General features: G+C 41.8%; 1 protein-coding gene across 1 annotated transcript in view; it reads right to left on the bottom strand.

The window, feature by feature from the left end:
• The window catches only part of SYCP2L (synaptonemal complex protein 2 like), a 146,621-nt gene that overhangs the window by 86,417 nt on the left and 47,776 nt on the right, over positions 1 to 12,428 (bottom strand). The window contains exons 13-17 of the mRNA XM_089682145.1: positions 10,746 to 10,800; positions 9,121 to 9,323; positions 7,067 to 7,130; positions 5,056 to 5,168; positions 385 to 448 (exon numbers count right to left, since the gene is read on the bottom strand). Of these exons, the coding sequence (XP_089538271.1) occupies positions 385 to 448; positions 5,056 to 5,168; positions 7,067 to 7,130; positions 9,121 to 9,323; positions 10,746 to 10,800 (499 nt within the window). The remainder of the gene's footprint in view (positions 1 to 384; positions 449 to 5,055; positions 5,169 to 7,066; positions 7,131 to 9,120; positions 9,324 to 10,745; positions 10,801 to 12,428) is intronic.

Raw genomic sequence — 12,428 nt, 5'->3', positions numbered from 1 at the left:
ATTGGAGTCCCTGGACATCCCAACACCTCCCTCGGGGAACTGATCCAGAACTTCTGCCAGCACATGACTGACTTTGGCAGGTCTATCCACAAACTCACCTCTCTTTTTTTCTCCCTTTTCTCCTCTCCTTCCTGGTGCTTTCACTAATTACCTGCATTTAGTGGTTTTAAATGTTGGATGCCTCAACTGCAATGTAAAGAGGTTCACTACCTGTACAGTTTTTTTGAATATGTCAATTTTCTCATTTGGCACATTTCTTGGACATATCATCTTGTATCAGTATTGCTGTTACTTGCTTTTACAAATCGGTTTTGTACTGTTTAATAACAAAACAAAATGTAATAAAAAAAGATTAACCCCCAAAAAAGAAAAAAAAATACAAACCTTTCAATGCATCTTGTGGTTTAATAAAATCAGAATCTTTTCCTGTAGAGTTATCATTCACTTCCTACAAAATTAGAACAAAAACTATAAAGTTTTTTTGCAAATATCTAGAATATAAAAGCTATGTACTGTACATATAAGAGTTGGGTGCTAGCAGGTATCCCACATATGTGCTAAAATACACATAGCCCACCCATCAAACAACATGCATTAAATATCTCAGTAAACCTCTTGCTTAACAGGCACTGCTCATAAGGAATGCAGAGGACTTCCTTGAAAGAAAAGTGCAGCAATACTTGCAGCAAGTGCAAGACACCAGATAATGTAGTTACATACTGTATAATTTACAAATCATGAAATCTAATGCATCTACTGTACATGCCTAAATTTGACATGATATCAGTCTCCTATAATCTTCTGTACAGCAGCATACAGATTGAATGTAGAAGAACCAATACTGGGATCTAATATACTCTGATTATGACCACATAAGAAAAAAGCAGAGTGTGTAGTATAATGAACCCATCACTGTGCTACTGTATCACTATCCAATTGGCATACTGTGCTGTGCTTTAATCAATTGTTTTCGATGAAGCAGTGGTGCTTCAATAGAGGGCAACGATCTGTGTGTGTTTTGAAAGTTAGCCTGGATCAGAAAACTGGCTTTACGTGTTTTTGGTTAAATATCTGTGAGTATTTGCAGCTGAACTCCAGGGAAAGAAAAAAAGTATCCCTTGCAGTGGGGAGGGTTAAAGGCTTGTTTATGTCTAGGGGGAAGCAAAAAACTCTTTTAATTACCCAATCCTTCACTCCAGCAGACACCCTACAGGCTGTAAGACCATCTTCACTCCTGGGATGCTTTGTTTGGCTACCAGGAGAATAAGAAGCCTTTGAACGGTGTTTGGTTGTGGATTTTACTCTCAAGGCACTAGCACGGTCATATGCTTACCCAGATCTAGGAGGTGCAGGCTATTTTGATTTGTGCTCAGGCTCCCTCCAGACTGTAAGACCAGTCCCTCAGCTTCTTACCCTATGCTCTGGTCATCGCAGTTCCTCTGGCATCAATTAGTCCAATGCAGAGTGCCTAGCCCTGCACTGGGCATAATGACGCTGAGGAACAGTCCACTGCTGCAATGTGGAGAAATAAAGGAGAGCATCTGTGGAGTATATAGTAGGTATTAGTGCCATCTGAAGCCCCTTAGATGTAAAAAAGCATTTAACCCTTTTGCAGTGCTGGGGATTTTTCTTTAGCCCAATCTACTTCAGAAAATAGGTTCATTACCATCTATACTGAGATTTTGCTCACTGCCACTTTCAGACATGACTTTCCCCCATGACTTCAGAAACCTTACAGAGTTCTTAACCCTTTTTCACTCTGTTCAAAACTAAATGTTTTGACTAGAGTTGTTCTTTAACACCCATGTTTTAATATCCTTTATTCAGGTTTTTGTTTTTCCTTTAACAATCTCCAGACAATGCATGGACTGATGCTAGTCCTCTTGGAGGAAATAAAGTCTTGGACCAAAGGGTTCAGCCAGTAAAAAAAATGTGAATCTTTAAGTGACGTCTTCCTTTCTCCATGGTGTACTATGTGCCCCTTACTCATTCGCAGGGGTGGGCCGGTATCTGGGGGGATGTTAATGTACCGCCTGCAACACCACAACCACCGGGCCAGGGTTGTGGGGAAGAGACCTTTGTCCTCATCAACATGAGGACAAAGTGCTTTGCTGGGATGGTTGGGGGGGTCTCCCAGTCTGGTAACGTACCCCCCCCCCCCCAAGTTGAGTGCACGTGGTCTGGTTTGATTTAGGAGAGGGGTGCAGGATCACCCCTCCCACTTCCTTTCCTGGCCTTCCAAGTTGCAAGCTCGGATAAGGGTCTGGTTTGAATTTTGAGGGGGACTTCATGCCAAGCAAGAGAAGAGGAGATATGAAAGGTAAAAAAGTAGATGGCAACTGGCTAAATTATAATAAAAAAAAAAAAATAAATACAGCTGAGCCCCAGGCAAACAAACAAATACATGCATAATCAAAATTCAGATGTGAAGGATTTTTCCTGCTAACATTTGTACTTTTATTCAATTAGCCTTGTGATTCAGACAGCTAGACAAAATAACATTAGAGTCCCTCATGATCCTTCGCTGTCCTGCAAGCAGAAACTGTCCACAGACTGACAGTATCATGCAATAGAGTAAAAATCGACTGCTTCACAGAGCTACTGCTTTTGCCAGTAGCTGTCATGCGGCACAAGGGAATTGCTGAAAGCTAATATAAACATACTTTGACATAAGTACACTATCAGCAGTATACAACTAATGTCAACAGATAACTCAAATTTATCAACTTATAATGCAATTATACATTAAATGGCTTTCATAAATTTAATAATACACATAATACAAAGTCATCATCATTCCAATTACCACTATTCTACTCTTAAGACACAGAGCTTGATCAGTCACCAATAAAAGTAAACACCAAACTCTAAAGTAGTATTTAAGTATTTACAGGCAATGTTTGACACTGTATTGCATATACAGTATGTTCACAGCTGTTTCTTTATTGACTTGATTGAATTTTTCATCTGCATAATTCCTTCAGCCAATATACAGTATATCTATGTAAATACTGCAATGTTGCACAGAATATCTATTGGAGCATTGTGGATCTTCAAATTGCTGAATACTCCTTTTAAGCCAGAACTGGAAGTGTGATATGAATGATTTTAATGTATGTATATCGCTATGAATACAAGATTCTTAATACATACTGTAATATGCTTTTCAAAAGCAATGAGTATAAATGGGGGACACAGCAGACCTTTAAAAAGTCCTGCCCTTGGGAGGATAGGCACTAGGAAAAAAGTGACTCCTCCTTCCAGAGAATTATCTTTTAATGGGTCTGGCCATTTCCAACAGGACCGTGGAATTCATAATTATACATCATTGTACCAGCATTGCCAAAAGAATGTTTACAGGAATATTTTTCTACTGCAATAGCAAAATGTTTCTGTATAACTTACAATAACCTTAAAAGGACTACCGTATTTTTCGCTCCATAAGACGCACCTAGGTTTTAGAGGCTGAAAACAGGAAAAAAAATATTCTGAACTAATGGACTGCAGACATAGTACAGGAGATGACCAGAGACTGCAGACATAGTACAGGAGATGACCAGAGACTGCAGACATAGTACAGGAGATGACCAGAGACTGCAGACATAGTACAGGAGATGACCAGAGACTGCAGACATAGTACAGGAGATGACCAGAGACTGCAGACATAGTACAGGAGATGACCAGAGACTGCAGACATAGTACAGGAGATGACCAGAGACTGCAGACATAGTACAGGAGATGACCAGAGACTGCAGACATAGTACAGGAGATGACCAGAGACTGCAGACATAGTACAGGAGATGACCAGAGACTGCAGACATAGTACAGGAGATGACCAGAGACTGCAGACATAGTACAGGAGATGACCAGAGACTGCAGAAATAGTACAGGAGATGACCAGAGACTGCAGACATAGTACAGGAGATGACCAGAGACTGCAGACATAGTACAGGAGATGACCAGAGACTGCAGACATAGTACAGGAGATGACCAGAGACTGCAGACATAGTACAGGAGATGACCAGAGACTGCAGACATAGTACAGGAGATGACCAGAGACTGCAGACATAGTACAGGAGATGACCAGAGACTGCAGACATAGTACAGGAGATGACCAGAGACTGCAGACATAGTACAGGAGATGACCAGAGACTGCAGACATAGTACAGGAGATGACCAGAGACTGCAGACATAGTACAGGAGATGACCAGAGACTGCAGACATAGTACAGGAGATGACCAGAGACTGCAGACATAGTACAGGAGATGACCAGAGACTGCAGACATAGTACAGGAGATGACCAGAGACTGCAGACATAGTACAGGAGATGACCAGAGACTGCAGACATAGTACAGGAGATGACCAGAGACTGCAGACATAGTACAGGAGATGACCAGAGACTGCAGACAGTACAGGAGATGACCAGAGACAGGGGACACAGTACAGGGATGACCAGAGACTGTGGACAGTACAGGAGATGACTGCTGACCTTTGGGGAGGGGGGGGAGCGGGTACCTGAATTTGACAGGTACCCGCTCTTACTACCGCGGAGTTGTTTGATCTTACCTGTTCCTGTATCCAGCCGCGCTCTGTCTTCCCGGCTTCTGTAGTGTGGGCGGCTCGGCTTGACAGCCGGGTGCCCAGTGCGCATGAGCGAGAAGCGCTGCGCTTTGTGATTGGTCCGGCGGCTTCTGGGACCTGTCATGTGTCCCAGGTGCCGCCTTACCATTCACAAAGCGCACCGCTTCTCGCGCATGCGCACTGGGCACCCGGCTGTCAAGCCGAGCCGCCCACACTACAGAAGCCGGGAAGACAGCGCACCGCTGGATAGAGGAACTGGTAAGGTCGCGCTGCAGAGCTGAGCGGCTGGCCCGGTATTCTGACACGGCGGCGGTGGAAATACCGGACCGGCCGCTCCATATTCGCTCCATAAGACGCACTGACATTTTCCCCCCTTTTTTGGGGGGAAAAAACTGCGTCTTATGGAGCGAAAAATACGGTACTTAAACTTAAAAAACTAGTTTGAACACAGAGTGACAGAGAAATTAAACTCACAGAAGGAGGACACTCAGATTGACAAGGCAGCTCATCAGAAGACGCTTCCTCAGTCTTTAAGGGGTTTGACTGATCTTGTTGCCAAGGCTGGGGTTTGGATTCTACAGAAATCCCTGAAAGAAAACAAAAATAAGGTCATGCTGAGAAGCTGAGATTTTGCAGGGGGAAAAGGATAACACTATTAAAACAAGTCTTTACTTATATTCTGGTGTGTTTATAGTCAGGTTGCCTATCGCCAGTCAGTTTAGATGCTGCCCCTGCCGGGAGGGATGGAATTGTAGCTGTGCTACAATTTCCCAAGTCTTTGTCTTGACGGACTTTTTTGGGTCCGACCCACTGGTCCTCAAAAGATATAAAAAAAGGAACAGGGGTCCAAGAGTCGAGTCAAGTCAAGTCTTGCTCTTAGCAAATTCCAATGTTGGGGGACTGATGGGACCCGGAGTCCATCACAATCCCGTTATTACACCAGTCTTTTCAGTCCCCCTGCACATCACAACCCCCCTCCTTTATATCACAGCCCATCACATCAAGATCAGATCCTCCTCCCCGTTACATCACAGGCCCCCCTTCACAGCAGTGTACTCAACCCCCCTCTTAATGCCCCCCTTCACAGCAGTGTACTCAACCCCACTTAGCATCCGCCTTCACATTGCAGTCTCCAGCCCCCCTTCATAACACTCCCAGTCTCCTCCCACCCCTTCATAGCAAGGACATAGCCCTCTTCCCTGTCCAACCATACACAGGATGGGAGGCATGGCAGGTCTAGAGTGGACATCGGGAGGCAGGACAGTTCTGGATGGAAGGGGCAGTTGCACAACCTTTCCTGCTAACTAGCTTGTGATTGGTTGCTATTACCTCCCTGCATCCTAGCAACCAACCAGTTAACTGGGACAGCTCCTGCCCTTTGTCGAGTGCTGTGCTGCCTCTCGATGTCAGGTCTGCGAAGCTGAGGGGGAAGAACTGATGACTCCTATATGATGCGACTGTGGCAGGTCTGGATGGGACAGTGTCTCAGCCTAGACCATGGTCGCCATTTGGTGATCCAGTGTATAGATATAAAAACACTATAACATTTTTTTTTCTTTTTTTTAAGTGATCACAATCCCTCTGTTCTTAGGTGCATAAAAGCAGCGGAAGGAGAAACAGCAGAACACTCATCTTCCTAATGAAAGGCTGTGTGTGTGTGTGATTTCACACAAAGAAAGCAATGCAAAGAGAACAGGAAACGTTTTCACACAATTACATGGTACAACAGGCACATGATCGTGGGTTTACATATTCTTTAATAAACTGCTGCAAAAACAAAAGCTGGTGGCCCTACAGTATAGAGTAAACACAAATAGCTTCCCCAAAAGTTGGCTACTGGTGAAGAGCACTAATGCAGCAGTCACTAAACCTGAATGGGTGGCTGACCTTTGCAAACAAACAGAATTTATGCATAGGTGTAAAGTGAACAACCCATTTTAGTAAATAAACCCCCTGCAGTTTAACAAATGTACTAGCTCTGAAGTTTAGTGTTTAAAAACACAAACCAAGAACCCTAGTTCTACAAATGTAAGAATATGTATGTTTTCATGTAGAGATATACTACATGGAAAATTTCCAGCCACCACTGGAAATAATAATTTGTGTGTTTTGGGAAAAGTACAAGAAAAAAAAAAAAAGTCTAACAAGATGCTAGCACAAAGTTCAGCCTAAGGTTTTCCCTTTTTAGTAGCCTAAAAGGTCCTGGCTAAAATATGGACACAAGTCTAGACTAATGCAATAGAAAATTAAAGTTCTTGGTCCAGTGACAAAGGTTACTCCATATACAGGTTCTGAAAACTATTTGTAAAGAACTTCCTACTCAAGTTTCAGACAATCCCCAATGCTGAAGCTTAAAAAGGAAGGCTTTATTAGTGTTCAAGGTAAAAAGCACAAAAATCTTTTAACAGCTAAATTTATAAAGCACTGTGCTTAGACAGTTAAACATACATACAATGCGTAAACACTTCACACAATCTCAGCTTACCAACAGAAGTTGAATAATTTGCTTGACTTGCACTTTCATTATTAGCATCTTGATTTCTGATAATCTTGAACACACAAAAAAAGTGTAGCGTATATAAATATAATTGCAAGAACAGCGGTTTCAAAGCAAGAGGACCATACTGGCCCCTAGTAAATTTAAAAAGATACTAAAATGCTCTAGAGGTTTTGGCCAGGCAATGGACATGCACAAACTTACATATTCTTGTCAAGCAGTAAATGAGCTCTAAACAGTATTTCATTGACCTCTATAGGCGAAGGCACTGTGAAATAATTCATCCTAAACCTTCACAGCAGAAAGAGCATACTTATGGAGCTCCGCTGCTAAAACATCCAATCCTCCCCTACTGGCAGACATCAGGGTTTCAGAAGTCGACACTTGTGGGAAGAGCTTCGGGGAGATTGGAGGCCACAGAGCAACAGGGAGTGAGCCTGGACAGATAAGGCAGCACACTGAGTTGGGGAAGAGCTGTGGGCATTGAAAGACACACAGGGGATATGAAGGGAGTCCCATTTTTAATGATTAGCTGCAATCATTGTTGATAGCAGATATTAAAAAAAAAAAAAAAAAAAAAAGTCTAGGGAACACTTCTGTTATGACTTCATGGTCACTGAAGTAGCTGCAAGCTCATAGCAGAAGATAATACAGTGGACATAAGGCTGAGCAGGTCAGGTGGAAGTAGTCCTGTTCTGAAAGAAAATAAAAGGTTTGTTTCAAATACAGTGTACATGCATGAATATTATTTTACTGACTCATTAACCTCCATAGTGGTCTGATTATGTCCATATTTCTGTGCTCAAAGCAGTAAATTTGTTTGCATGGAAATATGTATTTTTTTTATTGTAGGCCTGTAATTTTTAGGAATAACTCACTGAAATCTGTCCGAACAAGAGTCTAGAAAACATCCCGGATATGTTAAAATTTTAAACACGAAATCATAAATTATAATTTAATAAATAATCATAAAAAATAATAAATTTAATTCAATAATATAATCAAACCAAAAACACTGAAATTTGAAATATAGCGCCAAGTTCTAACATCACTGAGCAAAGTCGCAAAAACGTTTTCAGTGTCTGATGACAAATTTCCCCACGAATCATTATCACTCAATTCTGCAAGTAGTTCTAATTTACTATCGCTGTTCTCTAGCTGGTCTAAAACCGATTTTGACCTAAAGGGACGCTTTTTGGACTCCATGGACAAAACTCAGTTTCCAGGCAGAAAGAACAGTAAAAATGCAGGCAGGGCACAGGACAAAATGTATGTGAAATGGTTTGATGTTTTACTATGTGATTTTAGTGAATGTCACTTTTTGTCATTTTCAAATTTCCCGCCACTCCGTCCCCGTACGTCCCGAAGTCGCAGGGGACGGAACCCAGAAGACAGATGCCAGCATCCGCCAGAGGAAATTACAAGGGACACTGCAGGAGGGAGATCGCGGGAGCGCAGGACAAGGTAAGTGAAGAACAGATCCCGGAGCAGCGCTGCATGGTAAGCCCGAGTGTAGCTCGGGGTTACCGCTTGTGGTACTTTACCCCGAGCTACACTTGGGAATACCGCCAGGGAGGCTACCAGTGAGTTTAGACTTGAGGCCTGTTCACACACTAAACCGGAGTAGATTAGTGTCAGTGTTGGCTACAGTAAGGTGGTGTGATGTTCTTTTTTTCTGCCAACTTTATTTGAAGTGATACTTTATTTGTATCTCTGCACAGCAGCGCAAACATGCAGTGGCTTCCTGTGCGTTGCGATGACATGCAACATGTCTGCACTTTAATCACCGCTCACTGCACTGTGCCTCTGGGGTGCAGTGTAAACAGGGCAGGTAAAAAACAACTGCTTTGTGAACTGGCCCTTACTGAAACTTTTTTCTGGTGTCCTGGTTGAGATTTTAAAATGTTTTAAGCATCGCCTTTCCTGATTGGTGATGCCAATTTAGCATGGTCAGACCTCCAGGTCATTTCCCAATTATTTAGGACTAGATTTTGCATACATACACATAACACACATACCCAACAGCAGAGAATCAAGCTTACCATTTCCTCCCCATAGGTTCTGATAACAGCACTCTCAATGTCATGCTCATTTTCAAAATAAATCCTCACATGCTTTGCCTCCTTGGTATTAATTAAAATATGTGTTTTGAGATAGATGTCCAATTGCTTTTGATCACTTGCTTCTAGGAAGAAAGAAAAAGAATATCTTGTGTTACAGGACATTGAAATGGGCATTTTCATTACTTGAAGCAAAAACAAAAATCACACTTAAAAGCAACCATACTATAAAATGTCATCTTCTATGTACAGGCAGTCCCCGGTTATGAACAAGATTTGTTATGTTGGTTTGTTAAGTTGAATTTCTATGCAATCTGCAATTTTTTATTTTTTTTTTAAGTACAACTCCAGCCAAAAAGTTTTTTTTAGGTTTTGTATTGCATAGGGAAGGGTAAACTATCCATGCAGCGATGTGGGATTGCTGAAAGGTCCACTGGACAGTAGGTGGCAGTATGCTGTGAGCAGCAAGATGGCAGCCCAGCGGTTTCAGGGAACAGCATAACATCACGCTGCCTCTGTTCTTAAGTACAAGTCATATGTAAGTCGGATGTTTGTAACTCAGGGACTGCTTGTAATGTTTAGAAATACACAAGTAGAAAGTTTAGCTTTAGTGTCAACAATCTTCCTTTTAAGGGTCCTTTCACATGGGTGTTCTATTTAACCACTTGATTACCACCCACATTTACCCCCTTCGCACCCAGGCCAATTTTCAGTTTTCAGCGTTCTCGCACTATGAATGATAATTGTGTGCATGTCATGCAACGTTGTACCCATATGAGATTTTTATAATTTTTTGCACACAAATAGAGCTTTCTTTTGGTGGTATTTAGTTGCCACTGGGTGTTTTATTTTTTGCACTATAAACAAAACAAAAAAAAAAGTGCAAAAAGTTTGAAAAGAAGTTTTGTTTTGTTTCTATTATAAAATTTGTCAAACAGGTAAATTTTTCTGCTTCACTGATGTGCATTCATGATGCTGCACTGATAGGCAGCACTGGTGGGCACTGATAAGGTGGCATGGATAGGCAGCACTGATGAGGCAGAACGGATAGGCAGCACTGATGGCATTGATGGGTAGCACTGATCATCAGTGCCGATCTGTTCTATGACAATTGCCGGTTATCAGTACTTTCCTCAATTTGTGACAGCGTGAGGAAAGTGCTGCCGATAACCGGCAACTGTATTTACTTGGCGATCTGCTGTGTCATTGAACACAGCTGATCACGTGGTAAAAGACAGTTGTGATTGGCCATTTACCCCATCACGTGATCAGCTGTGTCCGTAGGACACAGCGATCACTGAGATTGCCAGGTGAAGGCCGTGGGGGGAATGCGGGAGGGCACATTCTGGGACGATGTCATATGACGCCCTCCCAGAACTGGACAACCGCGCTGTAGCCGTCATTCGGCTATAGAGCGGTTGGAAAAAGGTTAATGAGTTCATTCACGTTTTCCAAAGAAAAAAGTGATTAATTTTACAACAGTTTTAAATCAGTTCTTTACATCCACTATCAAAGGCAAAAACAGGTGCAAAAAACGGCCGTCTATCCATTTACATCCATTTCCTTTTTTTTTTTTCTAACAGAACAAAAATAGTTCCCTTTCACACAGGTGTTCCATTTGCTCATTCCATTGATGGACAAAAAACAGACATCAATGCATCTCTATGGAAAAACAGATGTACAGATGATCATCCATTTAACATCCGCATCCATCAACAAAAGACATCTGTGAGATTCTTCACCACTATGCACTCACCAGAACGAAGATCAAAAAAGCTTGCAACAAAAAGGTACTCGAAGGAAAACATGTCTCCTCCTCTCAGGGCTGGTAGCCATCAATGGTGTTTCCTGAAAAATAGAGCTCACCACACAAAGCCCAAATGGAGGTACATAGTGTAATATTTTATTTAAAATCGTAACAAACAAAATCCACGTGGAGTTTAAAAAGCTGCGGCCGCACTTAAAAAGATGGCCACTGGACCAAAAACATGGAATCTGGTGTGATGTCAGCACGTAGGCTACTCCCTTAGGGGGAAGAACTAGCCTTTTTTGATCTTCCTTCTGGTGAGTGCATAATGGTGAAGGATCTCACAGATGTCGGTTTTCCCCCCACACTTTGATGTCACTTTACTTTGCCTAGGACTGCGGTTCATATGAATTGGGGGTGCAGTCATTCATAGCACTGAACACCTTTTTCCTTCTTGTGCACTGAATTAGGAGGTCTTTTATTGCATCAAGGACTTTCATTTACATGGACTGTTTGTTTAGTCATCATTTCGAATGATATTAAAATATCAAGAAAAAGGAGGGGATAAAAAAGGAGAAAAAACAGGGGAGGATAATAAACTCCTCACTTCTATAGGCTTGGGTATTCTTTGTATCTGGTGTGTCTAAATGTACAGATTAGCTTTGTATTGTCCATCATGAATGCTTTGCTGCTGCACACTCCTGTCTCCAATGCACTGTAATATATACCAATTTCTGAGTCTTAATTATTCCCATTTTTGACAATAGTACAGGGAAAAAAGTGCTAAGTGTAACGTTGCAATTATCTTGTACTAATGCAACATCAATATTGTGAATGGCTGCTATCAGATACTTCAGTTTATACTTAAAAGGATAAGTTCACCTTTGGGAACATGCTACACCAGTTTTTAGGGTGGATCATGTAACATATTCCCGTTCCTACATCACCTTGGCGATCCGAGCCCTGTGTGTGACAAAAGTACAGGGAGAAGTTCCCCATACCTGCTGTCACTTTTTGAAAAAGCAGGGCTGTGCAAACTACGCCCACATGGCCGCATCACTTCACAGAGTTCTGAGAATCAACTACAAGTAACGACATCCTTTGCGGCTGTGAGTTTGTAGTTCTCAATGAACTACCACGGTGCTGTTGAGCGCTGTGTTAGTTCATGGATTCTTGCTGTCAGTGTGAAACTGCCTGCCTGTGCAATGTATGGGCAGACAGATTACACTGACAGTCTGCAGGAGTCCAACATGGAACCAGTGATCTGCTTATCATTGTTGCAATGCCTTGCAGGCTCCTAAAAAAAAAAAAAAATATATATATATATATATATATATATATATATATATATATATATATATATATATATATATATAAAAAAATAAAAATATAGTAAAAACAGTAAATACACAAAATGTTTGCCTGCAAACAAATGTGCAGTTATTTTAGAAAAAAACTGAACTTATCATTCAGTGCTTAGCTCAGGTGTAGGCAATCTGCGGCTCTCTAGCTGTTGTGGAACTACATTTCCCATGAGGCATTG

The sequence above is a fragment of the Staurois parvus genome, unplaced genomic scaffold, assembly GCF_062004578.1.
Source record: "Staurois parvus isolate SC_StPar_1 unplaced genomic scaffold, SC_StPar_1.0 ptg000287l, whole genome shotgun sequence".
NCBI lineage: Eukaryota > Metazoa > Chordata > Amphibia > Anura > Ranidae > Staurois > Staurois parvus.
This window is presented reverse-complemented; position numbering and strand designations above follow the sequence as displayed.